This window comes from Sylvia atricapilla, chromosome 18 (assembly GCF_009819655.1).
Source record: "Sylvia atricapilla isolate bSylAtr1 chromosome 18, bSylAtr1.pri, whole genome shotgun sequence".
Lineage (NCBI taxonomy): Eukaryota > Metazoa > Chordata > Aves > Passeriformes > Sylviidae > Sylvia > Sylvia atricapilla.
In genome coordinates, this window is record NC_089157.1 from 1,120,113 (window position 1) to 1,147,628 (window position 27,516).

Genomic DNA, 27,516 nt, shown 5'->3' on the forward strand with positions numbered 1-27,516 from the left:
TTCTGCAAAATCCACTGAATCCACATTAAAAGAACTTTATTTTTGGAAGATTACTCTCGTTTGTTTTCATTCTTTTGAAACCACATCGTGTCAGTGGCACCAGGGTGGAACGTACATCCTATGGAAACATGCCAGAGAGAGGCTGAATAAATAAAGCTACAAAGCCCAAGTTATGTACAAAGACCTCAGGCAAAGGTATTATGTTTACAAATCTATGTACAATAAAACAAATGTAAACAGTCAAATGCAGCAGAGGATGCACAGGAAGGAAGGACCATACAAACCCTAATGGCAAAGGGACAATCCCACCTCCACTGCTAGGCCAGTGGGGTTTTATTCTCAGCATTTGTAACTCAACCACCTGGGAGCTGCAGAGCCCCTGAAGGATGATTGCTGAACCCTCAGCTCCAACCCTGGCTCCATTTGCTGGTTCAGTCTGAAAATCCACTGACTCTGAGGCACACGGACAGAGAAACCACACGGATGTGCTGCTTGAAAGACCCACAAGGTTCAGCTGCCCCCAGCTGGCAGAGAAGCCCCCAGGTGAGGCTGCACACTCCAGTCCTGCAGCACAGGGCTGCTGGGCAGGGGGATGTGGGGAAGGCAGCGGCTTCCTAAAGCTCCCTGGGGTGGTGTGTGCGGGGTGAGGGACGGAGGCCGAGTCCAGCAGGGCCAGGAGCTGTGGGGCAGCCCTGGGGCACAGCCCCTGCCACAGCCCTGCCCACCCCTGCAGCAGGGCAGCAGCCCCAGGGAGAGCAGCTCAGGCATCGGGGGGCTGCGATGGGCACCCCAAGTGTGCTGCCACCGCGGGGCCTGGCTCTGTGTGTGTCCACGGGGATGGGCCCATCCTGGAGCTGCTCATCCAGCCCTGCTCTGCCTGCCATGGCTGCAGCTGCCCCTGAGACAGCTTCTGGGCTGCAAACGGCCCCAGGGCCACCACCGGCCACCCCCAGGGCACTGCCACCAGGTCTGAGAGCAGCAGCTGCAGGCCTGGGAGGGGACAGGGACAGGGGAGCCCGCGAGAGGAGCGGCCAGGGCTCTGTCAGACGCGTGAGACGAGAGGGAAAGCCAAGGGGACAAGGCTGTTCTGTCCCCCAGACCGAGCAGGACTCGGTGTCCCCAAACACAGCAAGGACTCGATGTCCCTCAGAAAAAGCAGGACTCGGTGTCCCCAAGCACAGCAGAGGGTGGCAGCTCGTGGGGCCAGGGCAGAGAACGTCCACTACAGCGACAGCAGAAAACAAACTGTATTGACAGGACATGGAGGGCCGTGGGCTCGGGGTCTCCCCTCGGGGTCACGTTCCACCGGGGTGGGAATGGGGAGGAATCAGTAGCAGTTCTTCTCGAGGTGAGCTGAGAAAAGCAGCCAAGTCCAGCCTCCCGCGGGTTCATACGCTCAGGGGGAGCATTCCCGGCGCCGAGGACGGTCGGGAGCCCCCCAGGCCGGGGGGACCTTGGTCAAAGCCGTTCACTGCCCTGGGAACAAGAGACAGCCCCGTTAGAGGGGGAGCGGGCGGGGCGGGGTGGGGCAGGGCGGGGCGGGTCACTGCTGCCTCTCCCCAGCACCTCCAAGCCTGAGCCCGCTCCTCTCTCCTCCTCCTCCCGGGGGCAGGGCAGCACCGGGACAGCTTCGGCTGCGGGCTCAGGGCTCATCCCAGGGCCTGAGCTGGCGGGAGGTGACTGTCACTGTCCCAGGAGGAACAGTGGCCCCAGAGCCGGAGGCAGACAATGGGGTTTGTGCAGGATCAGGGCATCCCTCGGGGCTGTCCCCTCCTGTCCCTTCCCTGCACAGCCCCGGGTCACTGCCTGCCCTGTGCCCGTGTCCCTGCCCTGGAGCACGGGAGGGGACACACACACTCACACACACACTCAGAGCTCAGCAGTGGCACAGAGCTGTCTCTGTGCCCCACCAATCCCCAGGGAGGCTCCCGGAGCCTCCCCAGCCCAGGCTCCATCCCCGGGTCCCCCTTGCCCAGCTCTGCCTTCCCCCCGGGCTGGGAGGGCAGCCTGTGGGCCCAGCAGCTTTTCCAGCTGTGCTCTGACACATCTGTAAGGAGCTCCGGGCCCCAGCCCAGCCCAGCAGTGATGAAATTCCCCCAAACTGCCCTGCAATACCCAGGCAGGGGAGAAGCCCCAGCCCTGGAGGCTCAGCAGCTCCTGCTCCCTTGTGCAGCTCTGCAGCTCTTCCCCAGCTCTGCTTTTCTTCAGCCCAGGGGAAGCAGCAGCCTGGATTTGCTGGGCCACAGCAAAAGGCACCAAACTGGGGGATGCTGAGAGCTGGCACAAGGCTGAGCTTAGGGAGGGCTCTGCCCAGCCTTGGCTTTCTGCTGGGAGCATGAAAAAACACACACACAAAAAAAAAAAACCCAAAAAACAAAGGGAGAGAAATCAGCATTACTGCAGTGGGAGACAGAACGAAAGGCAAAGAAAATACCTTAAACACAGCAACTGTAAAAAAAAACCCACCAAAGGTCCTGCCCAGGCCTCCAGGAGTGAGCTGGGCAAAGCTCCTGTGCTCCAGGAGCAGCTCTGGGAGGTGTCTGGAGCCTCCTGCCCACACTCCTGCTCCTGCCCCTGCCCCTCAGAGCAGCCCAGCACACTCTGTGCTGCCTGGGCCTTGTGCTGGGATTGCCAAGAAACCAGGCTCCAGACAGAGCCAGGAGCAGCATTCCCTGCTGAAAATGTCCCTGCAGTGTCCCTCAGGGATGTTTCTGACTGCCTGTCCCCGCCGTGCCACAGCCTTTGTGTCCCTGCCCAACCACTCTCTGCCCTGATTGCTAATTCGGGCTCATCAAACTGCATTTCAGGCGGTATTTTGGACTTAGCACCTCATGGCCAAGACTCCCTCAGCTCCAAGCACCCACCAAATCCTCGGGGGCAGATCCTTGTGGGGCTGAAGAGCCCGGCCTGAAGGGCACATGGAGCTGGCAGAGCACACTTGGGGACCTGGAGCTGCCCCAGCTGTGCTGGGCAGGGCGAGTGGCACTGAGCAGGGACACTGCTGTCCCTACCCTCACTGTCCCCTCCCTGCTCTCCCCTGGCCATCTCCCAGCCACTTGTGCCCTCGGCTGCTTTCCTGTCAGCCAACAACCACAGCACTGCACAGCAGCAAGTCAAGGGGCACAAATGCTGAAGGAAAATCCCAACCAAAGGGCAAAGCTTCCAAATGAGCTCCCTCCACAAAGCCACGCTTCCCCTGCGTCCCTGCTGGGACCAGTTCAATCACAGACATGCACTTCATCTCAAATCTTCAGGATTAAGAAAGCAAGCAGCACTCAGGCTTATGCTGGCAACAGGTCACAGCAGCAGAGAGGTTTGAGTCAGGAGAAAGAGCAGTTGCAGCCCCAGGCTGAGATCAGGGCCCGTTAGTGGGTGCCACTACAACTACCTCGTGCAGTTCCAGAGCTGCCCCAAGCCCCAGGTTACGGCACATGCAGCCAACCAGTGCAAATGAATTCATTTACCCAGGACCAAGGTGGGGAATATGACCTTCTCACGCCTAGTGGAGAGAAAGGGAAAGTTTATGCACACAAAAATGACATTGCTGAGCACAACCCTTGAGGCAGCAGCTGGTGCCAAGCAAAGGTGTCCAACCAAAGGGCAGCAAAGCTGTGCTGAGCTCTGCACGGGCAGTACAGCACAGCACACAGCTCACACACCTGAGCCACCCACAGCTCCCTCTCTGCCAGGGAAACCCTGACACGAGCTGCAGCAGGGGCTGCAAACAGCCCCGGGGTTCCCAGGCTGGTTCTGGTCAGGGCTGGGGGTGACAGAGACAGCTCTGGCTGCTCTGGGTGAGCACAGGCACTTCTCACACCCAGCTCCAGCTCCTTTCATTAGAACAAAGGGATTCACAAGAGTCACCAAGAACAAACACCAGCTGTGAGGACAGTGGCATTCAGGGCTGCAGAAGGGGAACAACACCTCAGGGTGGCTGTCCCAGGGCAGGGCCCTGCAGAGCCCCGAGCAGTTCTGTTCCCTGGACACAACTGCACCGACATTACCAACCATTAACAGGAATTACAACAGCAAAACCACACAAGGACCCATCCTGGGGGCCATCCTCAGCTGCTGTTCTGCCATTCCCTGGCACCCGGACAGGAGCTGCAGGGACAAATCTGCAGGAAACTGATCTTACAGCAGACACTGCTGAGTCTTTAACAAGCAGCAAACCCTGACTCCTGTTCTGCAGCCAGGTTTGGTGTGAGCCCTGCTGTGCTCTAGGCGCCCCTAAAGCTGCCCTGTTCCCCTCTGAGAGCAGAGAGCAGGGCCTTGACAAGAGCCTCAGCTGGGGATGCCTCAGGGATTTCAACCACACACTGGCAGGAGAAGGAAAGCAGAGAGCTGTAATGATGGGGCTGAGTTCTCTCTGAGCCAACCCCAGCACTCAGCCACCAGCTGCTGCTGCCTGCAGACTGGGGCAGGGCTGCACTCACATCTGGATCAGAGTCACACCTGGAGCAGTGTCACACCTGGGTCAGGGTCTCTCACACCCACCACTGCCCCAGCACAGCCACCCTGGGCTGGGCTCAGCTCCCAGAGCAGCTGCCAGGGCCCAGCCAGGCTTTCCTCAGCAGCCCTGGAGCACAGCACAGGCACTGCCAGGATGGCTGAAGGGACAGCACACGGGGTACAGGGGACAAGGACAGCACACTGAGGCCCTGCAGTATCTCTGGCAACTTGCAGATCAGGACATGAACCACTTGCAGCCCTTTTCCTGTCCACTAACACCCCCAGCTCTGCTGCAGCATTTCCTTCCAGGCTTTCTAAGCCTCCCCCAGCCCCGGCCTGCTCCTCCCTCCAGGCAGCCAGCCCAGATAAGGAGCGTGATGACAATCTGCATAATTAAAAGTGACCCCCACCCCACAGAGCAATCAGCTTATTTGTCACAGCACACCTCAATATAGCCACGCTGCCTGCTAAGAGCTGCCATAATCTCTCCCCAGCACTTCCCTGCTCCCTGCAGCTGCAGGAGCACTGCTGGGGGATGCAGAGCCCTCCAGACTTGCAGCACACACAGCCCAAAAGGGTGATTTTCACATGACTTTAAGGCTCTGAATTCTCCCTTTCCAAAAGCCCCGAACCCCAGTGGCTCTCAGCATCAGTTGTGAAGGTGCAGCTTTGCCCTGCTCCCCACACAGCCCCACTGAGGATGAATGTGGGAAGCTCAGCTGGCTGCTCTGGCACTTCCAGGTTGGAAACAGCTCCTTTCATTCTCTGAAATAGATGCAGGATTGAGGAAGTGCTGAGTATCAGCATTACACTGCACTGATGACGTGAAGATGACACGATGGAGCACGGAGGCTGTCTGCCCTCAGTACCACTGGAGAACTCTGTGTTTTCCCACCTCTGTACACCCACAGAGCCTCGTGCTGTGAGGAGCTGGGGAAAACCCTCCTGCAGAAGCATTGCCAGCATCCCAGAGGGAGCTCTGAGCACGGCAGACACGTGGGGTTGTGCTCCCAGGAAAGCAATCCCTGGCTCCCAGCAGGGAGGAGCCACAACTCCACCACCCCAGAGGGGCTGTGAGCACCCGGGACTCCTTCCCTCGCAGGAGCTGCCCTGCCTGCCCTCAGCTGCTGCTCGGGAATCTCCAGTGTGGTTCTGCACTGCCCCAGAGGACACCTGCAGCTTTGGCAGCCCCTCCTGTGCCCCTGAGATGCTCTCCTCACTGCTGGGCTTGGTTAGAGCCACCAAGAGATGGGGCAGGACTGGCACTGCCACCTCCCACATCTGCTTTTCTCTCTGCTTCACAGAAATCCCCTCCGCGGGGCACTGATGAGTTGTTTCTCCTACAGGCTGAAAGCTGTGGTGGGCTAAGTTCAAACAAGGCACAAAAAGTGTCCCAGATGTCCCTCCCTGAGGGCAGAGCTGTGCCCTGACTCACCCCTTGTCAAAGAAGGACGTGTGCCCTGGGTGTGGGTACTTGGTGCTGCTGCTGCTCATCACGGCGCTGCTGACGTTCCCTGAAATGTAGGATTTCCGTGATGCCTGGTCCTTGGCAAAATTCCTGCAAGCAGCTAATTTGGATTCTAAGGCCTGTGAAAGGGGAGAGGGGGAAAAAATAGTGTTAAAAAAGTAATAAGTAAGAGAAAGTATTTTGCTGCTCATGAGCAGGACTGCAGTGTGATCACCCTTGGCAAAAAAAACTTGGAACAAAGCTGTCATTTCCTCTGTCACCCCACCACAAAGGGAACACACAGATGCTGATGCAAACTGCCAGACATTACTCAGCTCCACGAGGGCTCAGATTCTAGAACAGATGAACTCTGAAATAATTACCCAAGATAAGGAAGCCAAATCCTAGCAGAAGTTCCCCAAACTTCTTGCTTCAGCAGCTGCCTTGAGCTGATCAGAAGACTGAGAGCCTAAAGCAGAATCCTCCAGCTATGAGAGGAACTGTACATTTGGAAAGTTGGTTTTTCCACCAGGAATGCCTCCTGGAATTTCTTTCTTCATCTTGGCTTGCAAAATACAGTCAATTTCTAAAGCTTCACTGCCACCCTTCCAAAGAGACCTGTGTAAAGTGACAGTGACTCCCAGAAGGAGGAGCAACATCCTGATTCTCTCCTTTACTCCAGAACATCACCTGCCCTTTCTGCCACCATCAGAGGCTGGACATCCACCTCATCCTGAATATCCCTCTGAATATCCATGTGGTGTAGCATAAAGTCCTTATTCATCACACCTCCCTGGGCACGGGGCTGTTTAGAACACTGCAAACTGAAACTCATGTCCCCAGATGTGGGGTTTGGTCCCACAGAATATTCCATGCAGAGGGCACTGCCATGCTGCCACAGGTAAGTGAACCTTGTGCAGACCCCTAGGAATTTTATTTAGGGATGGAAGTTTATTTAGGGACTGTACAGGCAGCTGTGGGTAACTTGGGGTGTCACAGATTGTCTCCTGTGGCCAGAGCCAAGGATTCCCTGTCTGAGGCAGGACAGCAGAGAGGAAACTTCCTGCAGGGACAAGGAGTGCAAAGCTTGGGATGAGGCACAGCCAAACCCCAAAGGACCTAACACCCTCTAATTGTTCCTAGAGCAGTGCATGAGCTGGAGCTCGGTGGCCCAGCTGTGGCTCAGGGCAGGCCGGGAGAGCAGCCTGCTTATTTGGCATTTCCTGTCCTTGCAGAGTAATCACATGGGATTGTCACTAAGCTCCCTAAATCCCCTGCAGACTCTTACTCACAATGATCCCCTTTTAAACGTGTCACTGCTAACCCCGAGCTGTCCTGCTGCCCTTTCAAAGCAAGCCTGCCTCCAAACGGGGGCAGCCAGGCGAGTTTTCGTGTCCAACTTCGCTAAAACAACTGTCTGTACTGCAGCTCCTGCCAGGCTCAGCGTGGTTACACAGGCACAGGGCACAGCCAGCCACTGCTTCCCTCTGCTCTGCTCACAAACAAACCACCAAGGCTCATCCAGAAGCTCCTGGGAGCTCAAAAGTAATTTCTTCTTCCAAGAGGAAAGCCTGGGTCCTGAACAACACTGCAACAGATGTTTAAAGCACTTCTTCCCTGCTTACAGTGTAATCCCTTTAAAGGCTCATGCATTTCACTTCCCCACCAACCACAGATGGGAGCATTTGGCTTTCTCCTCGTTTATTTTCTCACTTTCTTACCAAAGGTTTCCAAGGCTGGTTTTTCTTTCAGTATCTGTGGCAGATCTCCCACCAGGAGATCCCAGCAGGGTGGTCCCAGCTCCTCCCTCACCCTGAGCTCCTGACAGAGGAAGCTGCAGGCCCACTTAAGGTAAGAACAAGTTGACAGTGTCTAACCCAGCACTTCAAAACTTTTTGTTCCAAATATGAATTCTGTCACTCTCAAATTGGATCAGAACCATAGGATCGGGTTTTAAAAATCCAAATAATTTTTTAAAAAATGCATTATCACAATACTAAGCAGTGGATGTGGATGAATTGGCAGCTCCACAATGTAGCCAGCAGGGGCCAAGGCTGTGCTGTGACTGAGCACAAGGACAGGAGCACCAGGGAGAGCCCAGAGCTCAGAGCACTCACCCCCACTTTCCGTAGCAGATCTCCCACGATGTTGAGTGCAGATATTCTAGCTGAAGGAGTCAGTGGGCTGGTACCAAACCCATTTGGTATAGCTGCAAACACAGACACATCTTATTACTTCACTCCTGCACAGTTCAGGCTTGGAAAAAAAATTTCAATAAAACAGCTTCTACATTAAAAAAAAAAAGAAATATATATATATATATCTACAGTCTTGCTGCAGACATTTCATACAATTACCCACAGTAACTGCAGGCTCACTAGCCAGGGAAAATGATAAAGCTTAATTCCTCCCCACTGCCCTGGTTCCCATGAGCCCCCCCAAGCAGAGTTCACGCACTCTCCATCTGCAAGGCTACTGACTGCAATCCATCTAATCCACCCAGAGCTCTCTCTGCAATCCACTATTCCTCATCTGAAAAATCAAGGATTAATCCCTGGGACTGTCCAGAGCCTTCCAGATGGGAAAAGGGGCAGGACTAAGATCCCACTGCCGCAGGGAGGAAACAGGAGCCCTGGGAAGTCAGTGTGGTTACAGAGACTCCAAATCCCTGACCATGCTCACCCACCACTGCTGCTACATATTGGAGCAGAATTGATCATCTGAGCAGAATTATCAGTCCCTGCACTTCCCTGCATTCCCAAATATCTTCAGGGCCCCACAGCAGAGTGCAAACCCCTGGCTGCCCCCAAAGGCAGTGTCTAAGCTTCACTGTCCTTTCCCAAGCCATTTACTCCTGAAATGCATCTGGTGCTGCCCTGGGATTCAAACACACCTCATGGGAGTGTGAGATCCACATTCCCACATCCACCTCGGGCTCCCTGAGGAGCACAACCAAGCCCTATCCCTATGGATGGTACCTTTTGGGGAAGGAAAACTATTTTCTGATCCTTTTCCAACGGGTGTAGCTGGCAAGGAGAGCGAGGCCTGGACAGCTGAATCCATCTTCTCACAGTCCAGAGTGGGGGAGCTGGGGGCTGATTTCCGGGTCACCTCCTGCTGCCTTTCCCTCACAGCCAGCTCCTGCCGTAGGTCTGATGGTTCAGAGAAGGGAAAAACACCCCCAAAATCCCATATTAGTGATGGATTCTCTCACCAACACTCTCTCTGTTCATTTGGGAGGGGCAGCAGGGGACAGTTCCCAACAATCCTGGGTTAGTGCCTGCTGCTGCTTCCTCCAGCAGTGGGGACACCCTCAGAGCAGCCCCATCCCATCCAGGACAGGACAGGAGGGAGCAAAGAGCCCCCCCTGCCTGCCCCACACAACTCCCTGTCCCTGGGATGGGGGCAGCAGATTTCCCTCAGGATCTCTCCCCATTTGCAGTGTGAGCTCCACGTTACCAAAAGGGCAGCTGGACACAGAGAGCTGCAGCTGCTGAGCCCAGCTCCTGCTCAAACACAGCTGGGGAAGACAGAGCAACGGCCTGATCCTGTGCTTCCCACTCCCTACACTCTGCTCCCAGCTCATAACCCACACAAGCCAAAGGCAGTGCAAGGCTTGCATCCAGTTTCCTGACGCCCTGACATGTGCAAGAGCAGACTGGAGGGCAGTCCAAAGGACATGCATTAGAAAAGTCTGCTTTCATTGTCACCTCCTCCCCAGACTGCAGCTTATCCCTACCCTGTCCCTTCCCCTTCCACAGCTTTTGGAAATGCCCACACCCAGCCCAGCCTAGCTGTGGATCTCTCAAACCCTCAGAAAGATTCAAACATTACAAGTGAGTCGTTCCTTTTCGGGCAGAGCAACTTCATTTTCACAGACCCTCCTATTCCTTGCCTCAATCTGGTACAAAAGCAAAATTAACTGCACAACACAGCTTTTAAGTTGTAACAAACAGAGCTGGTTTTAGGTATAACAGCAAAGCTGAAGTGAAAATCTGTCTGAGCTCCCAGAAGAGGATCTGAGGCTGTTCAATCAGAAATGTCATATTTGAGTTTGACAGTACCAGTTCCTTTAGAGGCTACTGCTCCTGCTTGCTGCCAGGGGGATTAACTCACAAATGCTAAAAATGTCCAAATGACTCATCTAAGAAACAAGATGTCTGTTCTGATGATTGTCTCACTGTTCTAGAAAACAGTCCCCTGGGTTTTGCTGGTTTTTCCACTTTTGTTGCCCTAATCTCAAATTACAATACAAAAACTTCCTCAGACAATGTCTTTCTTCATACTTATTACAAAATCCCTGTGCTTCCAATGAAGTTCCCAATTTCTGGGGCACAAACTTGCTTCAAAAAGGTTCATAAAGGAGAACAACAACAAAAGTCCCAGCCTGCTGTCAGGTGTGTTCTTACACTCAGGTCTGGGCCTTAAAAGAGGAAATATTTGAGAAAGCTTCATTTAGGGAACAAAGTTGCAAACCACCGACCTCTAAAGCACATTTACTGGATGGCACAGGCTCATGAGCAGATCACCTCCACTGTTAGAGAAATCAGTTTATACCAGCAATAAAAATGCTACCCCAGCATCCTCAGTGTGAAACCCACTGGGGAATTCCCAGCTCCCCAGCTTATCCCAGAACACCAGCCCAAACATCTCCCACAGGTCTAAAAACAGCCTTTACCGAAATATCTTAAATAATGCATTTAAGGCAATTTCCAAGGGGCTTAGAAGGAACACAGGAGAGATTTTTTTTAAGAGTTACTTGACCATTTATCCTGTATTTCCCATCTCCTGTGCTTTCCCTTCCTATGAACCCACAACAAGAGGAACTTTTGAAGCAACCTCAATTTTTTTATATCTGTAGAACAGAGTATTTTTGTGTTAAAAATCCTGACTTCACCTATCATTCACCTATCTGAATTATTAAATTAAATCATTTATTCTGAATTATTAAATGAGGAAATTTTTCTTTTTGGCTACACTGGACATACAAAGAACACACTGTCAGTAAAACCTAAAGCATCCAGTTCAAGTCTCATCATGTGAGGCTTTCTAGAAACATGAGCTTTGCTTGCTGTATGTCTCTTTTAGCACACCAACCCTGCACCAGCACCCAGAACCACCCAGACCAGCCATACCTCTTGCTTCATCCTTTAATCTTTGTACAGAGACCAGCAATGACTCCTTGTCATCCAATTCACTTTCTAAAAATGCATTTCTCTCAATAGCTTGGTTCAGCCTTTGTTCAAAGTCTTCCAAGGAAACTATTGTTGCCCTAGAAACAAAAACCCAGAATATTAGGTTCTTCAGCTCAGCCAGCATAAAAGCTTATTCAAAAGCACAGCAGAAGGAAAATTGTAGCAGGCTATGTTCAAGGTAAACATCTGAAAGCCAAGGAAATGCTTCTTAGAAAGGAGTGATTGACTCCAAAGGAACAGGGGGAAAAGAGGAGAAGAACAGGATAGCATCTGGCTCTCAGAGATGGACAAAGATGTGGGAAAGAGCCAGCCCAGAGCAGCCAGCTTTTTTTTTCCCCAAGCCATGCTCCAAAGCTGTGCATTGATCAGTGCCCCAGCTCCGGTGTGCACAGGCACAGCCCAGCCAAGGTGGGCAGCAGAGCACTGGGACATTACCTAAGACCCAAATCCTACAAAATCAGTGTCAAAAGTTAGTCATGAGCTTAAGAGCCTTGTGCAAACAGGGCCTCAGCTCTCAGATCTTTTTTCCAGATAGCCAGAGGCTCATTCCTGCTCTCCCTGAATGGCAGAATTCCCACTCAGCAGAAGGGAAGCATGACCTCCTCCCAAACTGGGAGTTCCCAGCAGCAGCCTGCTCATTCCAGGCCCTTGGAAAGGGCAGGATTGTGGCCTCCAGCTGTTCTGCAAGGGACCAGGAGACTCCTCTGGCCTGTTTGAGTTAACAGGGACTATGGAAAGCAGCAGCTTCTGACTTCAAAGGGGCTCTGAGGCAGCAGGACCACAAACATCAGTCACTTAGCTGGGGGTACCAAGGGCAGTGCAGTGGCCTGGCTGGCTCTGGGCTTGCTCCTCACAAACCACACTGTCCCACTGCCCTTCCTGCTGCTGCTGAGGGGCACTGGTCAAACAATCCAAAGTCTTGGTGGTGTTTGGGGTTTTTCTGATTGTTTTCCCTTTAAGGAACAATGAAATGCTCGAGCTGAGCAGCAAAGAAAAGATCTTTGTGGCGCAAACTGGAAGGGAAGAGGAGGTTTGCAGCCTTCACCTCTTGGCACGTTCCAGGTCATCGTTGGCCTGCTCCAGCTCCCTCACATATTTGTGCAGCTGATCTTTGATGGCCCTTGTCTGGCTCAGGTCATCCTCCAACAATGACACCTGCTTGTAACTCTGGGCGTACTGGTGCTCCAGTTTCTCCTGAAACAAGGAACAGAGAGATAAACAATCAGCTGCTGGCCCTGTCCAAGTCATCAGCATGAAAAGGGGACAGAAAGTATCACTCTGTTTGCAGGATGCTGGTTTGGGAGCGCTGCTAATTCAGAGCAGAAACTGGAGAGGGAGAAAGAACACACTGTGAACATCAGAGCTGGCCACGGTACAAAACCCCAGCCACCTCCCCACGGCACAGCTGCCTCTCAGGGATGCATCCCTGGATCTGCTCCTCACAGCCTGCACTGACAGCTGCTCCAGCAAGGCACAGAGAAATCCAACTGCTCAGCCTCCCCTTCTGTGCTTCTGCCTCAGCAGCACCCACCCTGACACCACAAATTCTCTGATGTGTCCGTGAGCAAAAATGGGCCACTGAAATCTGTCACAAAACCTCCAGGCCCACAAAGTCATCCTCAAAAGACTGAAGAATTCACTGCCAAAAGCTCTCTGAAGGCACTGAGAAACTACTGACCTCATCAAACACAGCCTGACCCTGCAGGTACAGCTGGGACTGGAGACACAAAGTAACCCCATAAACCCTCCCTCCACGGAGTGAATTTCGAACCTCTGTCTTCACTAAAAAAACCCCAAATTATGCTTTTTCAAGAACATGTTAACACAGAGGCATCAATTCAGAGCTTCCTTCTGCACATGCAGATCCCTGAGCAATTCCTGGCTCCACAGATGGACATGGAAACTCCCTGAAAGATGTGCACAAATCACCTAATTTCTGGTTTCTGTGGGGTCTCATAAAAGGCTGGTTTGCAAAGAAAGGTGACAAGGCAGTGGCCTGACAAAAGCCCTTGTGTTGTGCCCTGTTGCTATGCTGATGTTCCTTGTGGAACAAATAAAACTCCTCCTTGGCACAGCCTTGGGAATTCCAACCAGCACAAACTCCAGGAACAAGTTTCGTGACGTGAGCAAGAAAAATTCTGCCACAAATGTCCCTGGCCTTATTTGGTGTACATGCCACACTTCAGTGTGGATCTTAAGCAGACAACTCCTTTTTTATTTGGATATTCAGTGCCCAAGAGCAGCCCAGATGACCCAAAAAGAAATCCAAGATGCAGCAGAAAGGAAAAGCAACACCACCACAGAGAAAACCTACCTTTAATGTTTCCACTTCATATTTCAGTCTTTGGTTATCTGCTTGCAAATCTCTGTTCCTTTGCTCAGCCTGCACTAGCTGTGCCTCCAACTCAGCTTCTAATTCCCTGCTTCCCTCCTGGAATTCAGCCAGCTCTTCACGAGCCTCCTGGAAGCTGCAAGAAGAGGATTTCATCAGTGGAAAAGCCAGCAGCTCCCAAGTTAACACAAAATCTGCAGCTCTTCTAAAATAAAACGCTGAAAAACGAGAGTTTTAAAGCACTTAAGTGTCATCCATAGACCTCTAAGAGGAAAAAGAAAAACGGGGAAACAGAGAAATGCCATTAAGCTGAGCTATTGAAGGAAATTAATTCTCTTACACCAAACCCAGCAGCCACCTTGAAGGGCTGTGTGGAATCAAAGCTATTTACAGGATTCATGGGAGCCTGAGAAGCACTTTGTGCTCCATTAGCTTTCACTGCTGGCAGACTTTATGGAACAGACAATGAATTAAGCAAACATTTAACCAGATTTTGGTCAGAAACCGAAGAGAGAACAGTCTCTGCATCTCTGCACTAGCTGGATAATTAAAGTTTGCAAAAATCCTGCTGAGTCAGGAAGGCAGGACATGCCTGCCTCAAACCACTGAGAGTTATTAAATACTAGAAGTAGCCACTCCACAGACTTTGCTTATTAAATTTGCATCTTTAGCACAGGTAATAGCTCAGCCCTGAGCAAGCAGCAGAGAAAACCACCGAGGCTTTGGGTAACAACACATCCAGTGGTGTCTCAGGTGGAATTTCTGACACACACAAACAGCTCAGGGTTCTCCACATGGACAGGCCCTTCCACATTCCCAACACGTCCCTCCCAAAAAACCCCAAACCAAACCAAAAATGCCCCTTGGGCTCTTGGGGTTTGAGAGGGATTTAACTCCAAAAAAACCCCCTCAGCCCACCCTCCAATCCCTCCAGATGCACAGCATTACTGCAGAGAGCAGCTTCTCTTGGCACTTTTGGTAACAAAAAGCCTGTGTCCCCTCAGAGATGCAAACCACAGGTACAGGCAGGACCAGGAGCTATGAAACACTTGAATAAAATGCAGCAGACACCAAATCAGCCACTTCTCATACCAGTAATTCCACTAGAAAAAGCTTGAGGGAACAGGAATGACACAAGGCAAGCCCAAAGGTGCCTTTTTATGATGAAACATCAAGATCCCACTTAAGGCAGCACTTTAATTACACAAAGGTGCACATGATCATAAAAAGGCCCTGCTCTTGCTCAAACATGCTCAAAACATAGCCTGCAGTTCTTGGCATGGTGGCACTGGGCAAGAAACACTCAGCTCCCACAGAGATGGAAATTTTAAAGCTGGAAATCCTTTCCAGAGAATTCTCTTCTCACAGTTTTCTCTCAAGTATCTAATAAGCATCTGGGTGTGGCCTTGCAGAGAACAGATCAAACAGTGCTCTGATCATTAAGAACCAAATTCAGTTTGCAAATCCACAATACCTTTGCTTGTACTTCAAGGAAAGTTCTTTCCAATACGCAGTTTCCTCCTTTGGACTCGAGAAAGTAGGGATTTCTTCACTGTCCATGATCAACACGACCTGCAGGACACCAACACAGGAATACACTCAGGATAAACCCAGGCAGATCACCCCCAAACCCTCTGCTCAATCCTGGGCAGCCCAGCCAGGGCACCAGGACTTGGCACCCACACCCAGGATGTCAGGAACCCCTCCCAGGGCTCATCCAGCACACAGACCTGCCTCAACGAGCCCCAGGATTTCCCCCAGTCTCTGGAAGGGCTTGTGGAACAGCCTGAAGTGAGACCAGAAGTTCTGGTTGTATTTTTTACCTGCCACCCAAACTCCAGTTGGTGCCACAAGCCCACTCAGGCCCATGGCTGCTAATACACTCACATTTACAGCTCTCAGTTTCCACTTTACTTCATGAAATGTTTTTGAGATTTTGCCTCCTGCCACCACACAGTGAGTGCACTACAGCTGCTTTTAGAGCTGCTAAAGCTGAGTGGTGAAGGAGGCTGAGGTAAGTGAGGTACCTACAAACAGCACTGTGTGGAGATCAAAACTCAATTTATTCCTCCTGCAGCAAGTCCTGGCTAAGTCCTGCCTGTGTCACATGCAGCTACCAGCAATTATCCACGTAGTGCTGCTGCCTCAAGCAGACACAAGGAAGATCAGCCTCTCCCATAGACGACATGCTCACGTCACAGAGGAGCATTCCCAGCCTGGAGGGGCTCAGAGGAGAAGTTTCCCACACCAGGGCACTGATCATCCCCTCTCCATGAGGATCCTCCTTTCTTGGACCTCCCCAAGCTGTCAGCCAGCACAAGCAGCACAACCCAACATACTTTTTGTATGGTTTTATATACAGTCTAGGGGGCATGAGACATTAGAGGCCTCAGCACACACCAGGTCTCAGAGGTGGTGAAGGAGATAAAACGAGGAGCAGGACCAGGAGAATGCTCAGACCCCAGGCAGGAGATGCTCCATTGCTGAGCCCTGCCCAAGCAATCCCACAGCTCTTCAAGGCTTTTTTTTTCCCCTCCTCAAAAAGCCAAGCCTCAAATTCTGTCCTGACCACCCAGAAAAAGGACAGGATGAAGCCAACCTCCCCAGTGCTCCAAGAGGAGCTCTGAACAATTCTCTGCACCAAGCCCATGGATCAGAAGAGCTGACCTAAAAGTTCTGACTTTCACACTCCACCGGGCATCGCTTCTCGGCCAACGCTGTCCCCTCAGGCTAAAATTGTCACACTAATGTGTTCTGTATCTCAGTGACCCACATTTCTGACACCTAAAGTGGGCCAGAACAATCCCATGCTTTCGTCAGAGGGCAGCCAGGCCAAACACAGTGAGGCACATTGGTTCTCCAGCTGAGCTTGCAGCTGCCACAAACAAGAGCAAATTTATCCAGAGCATTTCAAAAACACCTCAAACCTCACACTGTGTTTATTTAACTCCAGAGCTTTAATGCAGAAGCAAACATGTCATGGCTCAGGTCTTCACACTGCCCAGGAGAAGGGATGGTGTTTCCTTCCCTGCACTGAGAAATGGCACCTGTGGAGCCATTCCCATCACAAACCTCAGACAGGATTTTCTTTGGGAGCACTTGCATCAGCCGTTACCAAGGCAGCTCAGTCACTCCCCAGGGACAAATCCCAGGCTCTGGGGACGTGGAGCTCAGCCCAAACTGCTGCAGCTCCACGGTGGGAGCAGACACCTGACAAAGCTCAGGTGTATCCAGCAGCTCCTGGACAGGGATTCCCACTGCTAGGACAAGGCACTTGTCAAGCACTGATCCAACCTCCCCATAAATTCCTTTAACCTTTCCCTGAATGGCTCTAAACCAGCAGGGAGCACATTCATCCCAGAATAAATCAGATGAAGCACAACACAGGCTCAGCTCACACAGCTCAAAAGGTGAGCGGCCCAGCCATCAGTAAAATCCAGGATGTGGCTAGAGAAAAGCTTGCACAAGGAAGCACCTTACATCATTTCCTAGAAGCAGCTGAGATAAGGCACAAGACTCCTTCCTGTCTGCTCACACGGGGCACACCCTTGGAAATCATCAAGGGATGCCTGCAAGCACAGCGAGAACAGGAAGGGCTGCCTGGGGCTCCTAAGGACAGGAGGTGTGTTTGCCCCCCACTCCTTGTCCCAACACCTTTTCCTTTCACATGCTGCAGGGAGGAGATTCAGCTCAGTGCTGGCTCAGGCCCTGGGCAGGGATTCTTCCTTCCCAACACACCCAGACCTTCTCCAACTCTCTCACCCTGCCTTGGTGAAGCAGGTGGGAGGTGATGGTTGCCCCAGCTCCATGTCTCCCACCATCCCTAATGCTACCAGCAGGGATTTGGGATCTGCTGATGCTCTGTATAAAACCCTGCTCCTGGTGCCAACACCAAGGTGCACTGCTGAGCTCCAGCATCCATATCCTGCTTTTTGTCACTTGTATTCCCATGGGGGGCAGGAGAAGGGATTAGGAGCTCACAGACACTCTGCAAACACGGTGCTTCACAGCCAAAATACCAACCTGGGAGCTGGGAGATGCTGACAGCTTCCAAACACGTGGCCACGGGAAAAGCCTTCACTCCACCAACCTTTGGCCATTCCCTCGGAACGATGGCACAAAAACATGGATTGTGCAAGCAGAGAGCAAATCCCAGGAGTTCCCAGAACACAACCAGACAATTCCACACAGCTCACGTGTGGGAGAGCGGATGCCCACAGAATACCATGAGTTTAACAAAAACTGCTTTGCCTCAGCCTGCTGCCTGTTGTCCCGACCCCAGGAATTCTGTCAGGAGCTGAGAACCAGCACGGCCAGTCCTTCCTATTCAGGGCTTCTTTGCATACGTGGCACTTGCAGAATCCAGCCTTTGACAAACAACACTGAGCCTTTTCAGGGAGCAGACAAGACAATGCAGCAGCGTCTTCCAGGGAAAATGAGAGCAGGCTTATGCTGCTGCCCACTCAAATTCATTCCAACACAGCTTAGCATTCACACGGTGCCCTGGGAAAACACAGCTCCGTGGGCACAGCTCCAGCTCCAAAGCTGCTCCCAGACAAGAACTACGTTCAAAACACCGGGGCTCCTTTCAAGCCCCCTGCCCGACAAAGTCAGCAGGACAGAGCAACTCTCCACTGTGAAAAAGAAAGAACTTTTCCACGCTGCAATGACTCTAAAAAAACCACACTGTGGAGGTTAAGAGCTTGTCTAAATCCAGAGGGGTTTGTACAGGACAGATCTGTTCTCCCACCTTGAAAGCATCCTTAAAACGAGAGCAGCAGTATCCTCCAGATATCACGAGAGCCAAAGGTTCAAGAATGCACCACAAGTACCCAACATTTTGACTGTATTTTTCAAGTACTTCAAGGAATCTTGCATCCAAGGCCCACCCCAAACCTCTCTGGAGCCACCTCCCAGCCAAGCCACGAAAACACAAACACAGCTTGAAATGTAACACAGTACCTTAAAAAAGCTTCCCGGGCTCTCCATGTGATGGGAGACTCACAGTGAAGCTCGGGATGAAATCTAAGATCAAAACACTCAGCCTGAAATCCAACACCAGTCTCAGCTGGGTCCCACCCCTTCCCACCGTGGGGAATCCACTCCTCCCTGCTCTCAGTCACTCAGCCCCTTCACACATCACGGCAGGGATGACTGGGAGCACCACAATTCACCCTGCATGTACCTGCAGCATCTCAAGTGGCTGCAGAAAGAATTCTCCTGATTTTAATTGCCTCACGCTCTTCCATTTAAAACCAGCTCATAAATACTGCCACATAAAGAGAATTAATATTATTTCACCAACAGGTCGTTTTTCTACACAGTTTTCTGCTTTCTTCTTTGCAATCCCATTTGCCCAGTATTTTCAGACATCAAACATGAGAAACGAAGCAGAAGCAAAGCAAAGCCACTCAACCAGGACCAACCCCAGCACTGAACTCCCCCAGCTACGCTTGGCTGATCCCCCCTCTCTCCAAGGCACCACTGAAGTCCACTGACCTTTGGCATTAAACAAGCAACCAGCCCAAATAGGACTTGATCAAGAAGTTCTGCCAGGCTCACATGTGGCCTCCAGTTCTTGAGATAAGAAGCCACTCTGGCTATCACAAAACGTCCAAGTGCCTGTTGGCTGCCAGTCCCCCCTTCTCGGAGGCAATGACGCTGTCACCCAGCGCTGGCACCACCCAGAGCTGCCAGGCACAGCAGGACTGTCCACAACCAGCTCTACTTGCTGATTCACAGGCAGAGAAGCAGAAGAAATCTTGTTTCCATCATTCTTCAGCACCTCAGACCATGAGGAGCAAGAGGAAATCTCCAGCTCCTGGAGCTGTTGATCTTTTCCCCGCGAACCCAATGAAGACTCAAAGCGAGGTAACCCGAGCACTTCAGGAAAAACACAGAGCAAATGTGCCTGGTTTTATTAGAAGATGGGAAACAAACAAGCAGGAGGCACGGGTTAGATTTCACCAATCAATTTGGGCTTGTTCTGCTCACGCTGCAATAGGAGGCGGCGGATTTCCACACGCCTTTGGACGTGTGCCTGCATCCATTGCCGGCATGGAACTGAACCTCTGGGAAGTGAACTTTCTCCTGCAGTTCTATTTTTGAACTGAATGTTCTCGAGTGAACCACAACAAATGCCTCCTTCTCTCTTACAACAGCAGCACGGGAGCTTTCAGGAAGGGAGGAAAGTCACCGAGCACAGCATCAGCACAACGCTCCTTGCTCTGCTGTAATAATAAAACCTGCATTTCCAATTTGGGCAGCACAGGAGGCAGGAGATAACCAATTCCTACCTGCAGGAACCTGATGCCAAGTTCAGAAAAGCCTTTAAGATAAACTAAGCACCGCACAGCAAAGCCTTGTTATCTCGACAGCCTCATTAATCAAATATAACATGTCTGCTCTGCACCACATGGCCAAGACTCATCTGTCTGGTTAATATTTGATATCCAGTCACAGGAAAACCCTTGAAGGGGGAGCCAGCACTGTTAGAAGCCTTGAAACCAGAAGAAACGCACTGATGCAAAAAGCCTCTTCTCAGAAATCAAGCTACAGCTACCTAAAGTATCAGAACTTTGTATTAAAAAACACTTGTTGTTTTCACAAACATGGGAAGTTTCAGACATTTGACCTCTGCTCCTCCCCAAGTAACCTCACTAAAAAAGATGTTGGTGCTCCAGCTGCAGGTTCAGCTCCTGCAGAGGTGAAGGAAAGGCTCCTGGAGATGAGCATGTCCCAGAACACTCTGGCCTGATCCCAGCTCCGTCCCCAGGAACTCCAAAGGGATGAACCCACCCAGAGATCAGTAAAGAGCAAACCGAGAAGGGAATTCAGGCTGTGGAAAGGATATGTTTGTCCCTGCCTTGTCTCTGCTCCCTCCTGGGCAGGCTGGTGAGGTGTGACAGGAGCTCTGATCCACGCCAGACTGGCACTGCCACAGGCTGCCTGAACCCTCTGGAGATCACCCAGCCAGCTCCACCTTCTCCAGCTCTGCCTGCTTTCCCTTCAAACCTTGAGGAATGCCAGGCTTTCCACTCAGCAGCAACGATTTACCTGAGAGGTTGTGGCACACAGAGCACAGAGCCTCCACCAGGGACAGCTCCAGGGCTCCCTGCCACCCCAGCAATCCAAACCACCCCGATGACAACAGCACAGAGCTGGTGGCCAGGGGGTGAGATGCTTCTGGACACCACAGAATGACCAAGGAATTCCAAGGGAAAAGCACTTGGCATGGATTTCTGCCCAAAGGACTGATTTCTGTGGGTTTTACACCTCCGAAGTTGTGCCAGGGGTGAATAAAATGGATTTGAAAAATACCTCCTAAAATGGCATCACAGAGCAGCCCCCAGCAGAGAGGGGCTCTACAGTGAGCACTTAACAACAGAAATATTAAAGGTAACCTCCCAAACTCTGTGTTGATCAGGAGAAAGAACCAGCACAACCTTCCACTGAGCTGTGGGGACAGAAGAGCCCTCGAGGGACACAACCACATCATGAAAAATCTGCTCTGACGGCTCTGGCTGGCTTTGCCCCGGGCTCAGGGCAGCAGAGCAATGCAGGCACTTTGCTGAACACACTCCCCAGTTGATCTTGATTATGTTTGTGGTGTGACAAACATCAAGGGCTGCAAAAATACCATTTCCTTTCTGAAGTCTGACTTTCCTGGCACCTCAAAAAAAAACCAACTGTAATGGACTGAGGGCAAAAACTGTACTTTGTTGCTATACCTCTTGGCAGTCTGCTGCCAGCAGCGTCTCCAGAGACAAGATTCCTTGTGACACCAAGGTCACAGACATCATCAGCCTCGTGCTTTGTCTCCACTTTCTTATTTTCCTTTCTCTTCTCTGTCCCTCTCCACCATATGAGGAAATATCTTACGCATCTGCAAAATCTAAAGAGTCAGGGGAAAAAAAAAAAAAAAGAGGAAGGAAGGCGACTCAAACACTGACTCAAACACTGCCTCTGAACATTTCCTTCACTTCTGGGACTGCCAGTGACAAGCAGCATTAAATCTTCTCACCTGGGCTCTGCCTCCACATCTACAACCCAGAAATGCACAGCCCAGCCAGGAAACAGGACAGGGGATCTCATCCAGGGCAGACCTTAACACTATTAATCCCAAATCCACACTATTTACCCACCTCTGCCACATCCTGTGCAGCCACAGTTAACTGGCACCACCAGCAACCAGCCTGTCTGTGCAGTCACACTGCCAACACATCAAACTGACATTTAAATAAATAAATCGAGAAGCCCAGAATCACTCAGGCTGGAGAAGAGCTCTGAGATCATCGACTCAAACTCTGACTACTCACCACCAGGTCAACAAGACCAGAGCACCGAGACACATATCCAGGAGGTTCCTAAACACCTCCAGGGATGGGGACTCCACCACCATTCTGGGCAGCCCTTTCCAAAATACCTAAAAGCCTCCCAAGTCTCTTTTCTGCCTTGGGACAGCTTCTTCCTCTTACAGTTACTGATATCTCTAAAAAATACTGACCTTGGAAAGGCCACCAGCTCTCCACAGTGCCCATGAATTGCTTCTTGGGGGGGTTGGAAAAAATGTAAAGGAAAAAAAAAATTCAGAAGTATCCAAAGAACTCTTCTACAGCAGTTTCTTGTATTTAAGCGCCTCTCAGGCAACAAATGCCACAGGCATCCCAAAAGTGCCCTCAGCCCCCGCACTAGTGAGCAAGTCAGGAGAGTGGCCGAGGGAAGAGAGAAACCCTGAGTCACTCCCAGTGCAGCGGGGGCCGTGGGTGGGAGAGCACAGCTCTGTCCCGCTGGGAAGGACAGGGATGTGACGGTGGCAGTCCCCCTGGGAAGGACAGGGATGTGGCGGTGGCAGTCCCGCTGGGAAGGACAGGGATGTGGCGGTGGCAGTCCCCCTGGGAAGGACAGGGATGTGGCGGTGGCAGTCCCGCTGGGAAGGACAGGGATGTGACGGTGGCAGTCCCGCTGGGAAGGACAGGGATGTGGCGGTGGCAGTCCCGCTGGGAAGGACAGGGATGTGGCGGTGGCAGTCCCGCTGGGAAGGACAGGGATGTGGCGGTGGCAGTCCCGCTGGGAAGGACAGGGATGTGGCGGTGGCAGTCCCGCTGGGAAGGACAGGGATGTGGCGGTGGCAGTCCCCCTGGGAAGGACAGGGATGTGGCGGTGGCAGTGCCCGGGCTCGGGGGTGGCTCTGCTCTGCCGGCAGCGCATCCCTCCCAGCGCGTCTGCTGCAATTGGGGTCACGCTCATCACCCGGGCACCGGGCTGCTCGGGGCACGTTCAGATAGAGCACAGCGGGGCTCGGAGGGACGATAACAACCTGCGAGAAAAACCCTCGGAGAAAACACGCCACGGCGGAATGACAGGAAAGCACCTCTGAGATCATCTGTGACCAAACACCGCCTCGTCACCCAGCAGGGCGCTGAGCTCCTTTCCCTGAACAGCCCCAGGGACGATGACTCCACCACCACCTCCCTGCCCATCCCAGCATCCAGCCACCAATCCCGGGAGAAATTTCCTCCTAAAAAAGACGCTGTGTGCCGCGGGTATAGGATAGATCAGGGATTTGAAGAGAACGGAGGTAAAGCACGCGTCCAGCCGGTTGCCAGTGACGGGCAAAGGGCCAGGCCGGGGCCCGAGGCGGGCAGAGCGGCGGGCAGGGCCGGGCCAGCTCCGAGCCCCCTCACCGGCGGGGGGAGCCGGGCAGGGCGGCGGCCGAGCGGGGCCGCGCCGTGATTGACACCGCCCGGAGCCAATGAGAGGCGGCGTGGCAGCGCCCGCAGCCAGTGGCGCGGCTCGGGGGGCGGGCCCTGCCCCGTTGTCAATTCCCAGCCAATCGCGGCGCGGAGCGGGGTCCGCAGCACCCCCGGCCCCTTCCCCGCCCGCCCCGCGCCCCCCGCCCGCCGCGCCGGGCCCGGCTCTCCGGAGCCACCGCGGGGACCCCCGGGCCGGTCCCGGCCCCGCCGCTCACCGGAGCGCATCCCCTGCCACAGCCGCCACAGCCGCCGCAGCGCGCGCCGCCGGGGCCGCCTCATCCGGGGACTGGGGGGCGGGGCCGGCGCGTGATGCAAGTGCCGGCGGGGGCGGGGCGCTGTCGTCACGAGGGGCGGTGCCTGGGCTGAGGGGGCGTGGCCTAGGCGGTGCCTGTCCCCGGTGTCGGTCCCCGGTATCGGCTCCCAGGTGCCAGTCCCCGGTGCCGCCGCTGGTTCGCGTCCTGTTCGCCTCTGGGCCCCCGTCCCGCCCGCCCCCATCCCACCGGCCGCCCCCGGGGTGAGATGGTCCCTTTGCGGCTTTGGGGAACTGCCCCCTGCCCGTCCGCCGCTCTGTGCCCGGTGACCCGGCACGGGCACACTCAGGCACGGGCACCGCAGGCCTGGTCCCATGGACACCATCCCTCGGAGTGCCTGGACATCCCTCCCTCGGGGCCCAGGACACCCATCCCTCGGGGCCCAGGACACCCATCCCTCGGGGCCCAGGACATCGCTCCCTCGGGGACACTGGACATCCCTCCCTCCGGGCGAGCGCTGGAGCCGGCAGGGGCAGCTCCGCCTTCCTCCTCCTCATCCTGCGCCCTCTGCCTCGCTCCTCCGCACAGCTTCTCTGTTCATGGAGAAGTGAACTCCGTGAACAGAGCTTTTTGGAACTCCCCCAGGGACCCCCGAGCTGGGCTTAGGAGAGCTGACAGCCTCCACTGCTGGGCTGGGCCGGGACTGCCCCGCTGCCCCATCGCTGCCCCACCGCTGCCCCATCGCTGCCCCATGGCTGTCCCATCGCTGCCCCATCGCTGCCCCATCGCTGCCCCATGGCCGCCCCATCGCTGCCCCATCGCTGCCCCATGGCTGTCCCATCGCTGCCCCATCGCTGCCCCATCGCTGCCCCACCGCTGCCCCATGGCTGTCCCGGTGCCCGGGGTGTCCCCGCAGTGCCCGGGCTGCTCCGGTTCCCTGCTCCGGTTCCCGTGCAGGGCTTCCCGGGCGGGCCCTGCCCCGCAGCCGCCCCGCGGCTCCCGGCGCTGCCCCGATACTGGAGCTGGCTTTGCGTGTTTAATTTCCTGCCCTGGAATTAGCTGCCCGGGCTGTCATTAGCGGCGGGCCGTGAGCCCGCGATGCCCTCGTGCTTCCCTTGCCCGCGGGCCTGTGCTGCCGTGTCCCCAAACCGCAGCTGGGACAGCCAGTGTCCTCCGTGGGCACGGTGCCACCACGGCCACCGCAGTCCCCGTAGCCACGTCCCATCCGTTTGTACATTTATCCACGCTGTTCCTGCATTTCCCATGGATTATTGCAGACAGCCCGAGGATGGAGAGCACACACCCTTCCCCAGCCAGGTGTCCAGCCGGCCGTGGCTGTCCCCTGACACCTGCACGGGCCTTTCTGGGTCACCCGGTGTGACCTGGGTGTCGCACGAGGCCACAAATGTCGCTGAGCCGCTTCAGAGCACCGGGGCAGGACGTGCGGCACAGCACGGCCCCGAGACACCGAGTCAGAGGCTGTGCCAGGAGGAGAATCCACGGCGTCCTGGGAGCGGTCACCTTTGGTGACAGACTGCCCTTGGAGCCGCCTCATCCCTGCCGGGAGCAGCGCCTTGTTCCGCTGTGTTCTCTGCTCCAGAGGATGCTGCTGGTGCCGCCACAGCCCGGGCCACCTTCTCCCTTCCACTGGCCGTCCCCCGCCTTGCTGACATCCTCTCTGGGACAGGACAGGGAGCGACAACGAGGTGGCGGTGCAGAATCTGGAGGCATATTTGGGAGAACATCTCCTTTCCCAGGATCCAGCCCTGAGCTGCTCCGAGTTGGGAAGAGCCAGAGCTGGTGGTGCTGTGCTCTGGGGCAGGCTGGGTGTCCATCCCTGTGCTCTGGGGCAGGCTGGGTGTCCATCCCTGTGCTCTGGGGCAGGCTGGGTGTCCATCCCTGTGCTCTGGGGCAGGCTGGGTGTCCCCATCCCTGTGCTCTGGGGCAGGCTGGGTGTCCATCCCTGTGCTCTGGGGCAGGCTGGGTGTCCATCCCTGTGCTCTGGGGCAGGCTGGGTGTCCCCATCCCTGTGCTCTGGGGCAGGCTGGGTGTCCATCCCTGTGCTCTGGGGCAGGCTGGGTGTCCATCCCTGTGCTCTGGGGCAGGCTGGGTGTCCCCATCCCTGTGCTCTGGGGCAGGCTGGGTGTCCATCCCTGTGCTCTGGGGCAGGCTGGGTGTCCCCATCCCTGTGCTCTGGGGCAGGCTGGGTGTCCCCATCCCTGTGCTCTGGGGCAGGGTGTGTGTCCATCCCTGTGCTCTGGGGCAGGCTGGGTGTCCATCCCTGTGCTCTGGGGCAGGCTGGATGTCCATCCCTGTGCTCTGGGGCAGGCTCTGTGTCCATCCCTGTGCTCTGGGGCAGGCTGGGTGTCCATCCCTGTGCTCTGGGGCAGGCTGGGCACCCATCCCTGTGCTCTGGGGCAGGCTGGGCACCCATCCCTGTGCTCTGGGGCAGGCTGGGTGTCCCCATCCCTGTGCTCTGGGGCAGGCTGGGTGTCCCCATCCCTGTGCTCTGGGGCAGGCTGGGTGTCCCCATCCCTGTGCTCTGGGGCAGGCTGGGTGTCCCCATCCCTGTGCTCTGGGGCAGGCTGGGCACACATCCCTGTGCTCTGGGGCAGGGTGTGTGTCCATCCCTGTGCTCTGGGGCAGGGTGTGTGTCCCCATCCCTGTGCTCTGGGGCAGGCTGGGTGTCCATCCCTGTGCTCTGGGGCAGGCTGGGCACCCATCCCTGTGCTCTGGGGCAGGCTGGGCACCCATCCCTGTGCTCTGGGGCAGGCTGGGTGTCCATCCCTGTGCTCTGGGGCAGGCTGGGTGTCCATCCCTGTGCTCTGGGGCAGGCTGGGTGTCCCCATCCCTGTGCTCTGGGGCAGGCTGGGTGTCCATCCCTGTGCTCTGGGGCAGGCTGGGCACCCATCCCTGTGCTCTGGGGCAGGCTGGGCACCCATCCCTGTGCTCTGGGGCAGGCTGGGTGTCCATCCCTGTGCTCTGGGGCAGGCTGGGTGTCCATCCCTGTGCTCTGGGGCAGGCTGGGTGTCCCCATCCCTGTGCTCTGGGGCAGGGTGGGTGTCCATCCCTGTGCTCTGGGGCAGGCTGGGTTCCTGGATTTCCCACTGCACTTCAGCAGCCATAAGGAAATGTCATGCACTGTTTGCACCGTGTCCCACATGGTCTTGGTGGAGTTTTTTCCTCACTCTTCAATGACAGGGCAGCCCCTCTGAGGGGACAAGTGTCCCTGTGAGGGAATGAACCAAGCTGAGGTGTCCATGGGGAGCTGTGGGAACCAGAGGTTCTCCCTGCACATCTGTCTGCACGTCTGGCTGTTTGTCCATGAGAGGCAGGGTCAGTGCTGCTCCCACAGGAGGTTTGGGGTGCCTCACTCTGGTGGGCTGGATGTGCATGGATCCACAACCATCCTGTACCCAGAACACAGATCCCAACTTGGGAGGCAGCTGGAAATGAGCTCTGTGAACGAGGGGTTCTCCTTTATAGAAAAGGCAAGGCTGTGTCTGTTCACCTCTAAATTGATTCCCCAAGGGATTCATTTACCCATTGGGATTTAGCCCATTAAATTAAATTATTTCCTCCCTACTCTATCTGTCTATCTATCTATCTATCTATCTATCTACATATATATACACACATATACACACATATATACACAAAAATACATTCTAGATATATAGAATGTGTATATATATATATAATGCATATAGATATGAATGCACATATGTGGATATGTATATAGATGTATATAAATATACAAAGTGTGTATATATATACACATATATCCCCATATGTATTGTATTATAATTAATATATAATTTATAAATTATATTTGAAATATACTTTCCCATTAATCCGAAACACTTGTCTCTATAGAAAAGCCAAGGCTATGTGTCTATTCAACCCTAAATTAATTCCCCAAGGAATTAATTTACCCATTGGGATAATTTAATAATTTAATAATTTAATTTACATTGGGATAAACCTCAATGGGTAAACTAAATATTTTTCCCTACTGTGTATATATAAATATATATACACACACACATATATATACATATGTATATATTCAATATGTATAGAA

At 53.9% G+C, this 27,516-nt stretch overlaps 1 protein-coding gene and 1 long non-coding RNA gene across 11 annotated transcripts in view; one reads left to right on the plus strand and one right to left on the minus strand.

The window, feature by feature from the left end:
- NDEL1 (nudE neurodevelopment protein 1 like 1) lies at positions 1–23,491 on the minus strand. Of its 10 annotated transcripts, XM_066331866.1 has the most exons (11): positions 22,800–23,093; positions 21,933–21,975; positions 18,389–18,451; positions 13,409–13,562; positions 12,140–12,288; positions 11,035–11,171; positions 8,878–9,051; positions 8,017–8,108; positions 5,888–6,039; positions 3,465–3,499; positions 1–1,476 (listed from the first exon to the last, which is right to left on the minus strand). In XM_066331866.1, exons 1-11 carry the CDS (start codon positions 22,906–22,908, stop codon positions 1,469–1,471), a joined length of 1,116 nt encoding a protein of 371 aa, XP_066187963.1. In that variant the 5' UTR covers positions 22,909–23,093; the 3' UTR covers positions 1–1,468. The 10 variants fall into 10 exon arrangements, with proteins under 10 accessions (XP_066187963.1, XP_066187960.1, XP_066187964.1 ...); XM_066331863.1 differs by lacking the exon at positions 3,465–3,499 and having other exon boundaries at positions 22,800–23,091; XM_066331867.1 differs by lacking the exons at positions 3,465–3,499; positions 21,933–21,975; positions 22,800–23,093 and adding exons at positions 14,901–14,998; positions 18,926–19,806.
- Positions 22,839–27,516, plus strand: part of LOC136369209 (uncharacterized) — a 6,457-nt gene continuing 1,779 nt past the window's right edge. The window contains exon 1 of the long non-coding RNA XR_010744976.1: positions 22,839–22,971. This is a non-coding gene — a long non-coding RNA (uncharacterized lncRNA). The remainder of the gene's footprint in view (positions 22,972–27,516) is intronic.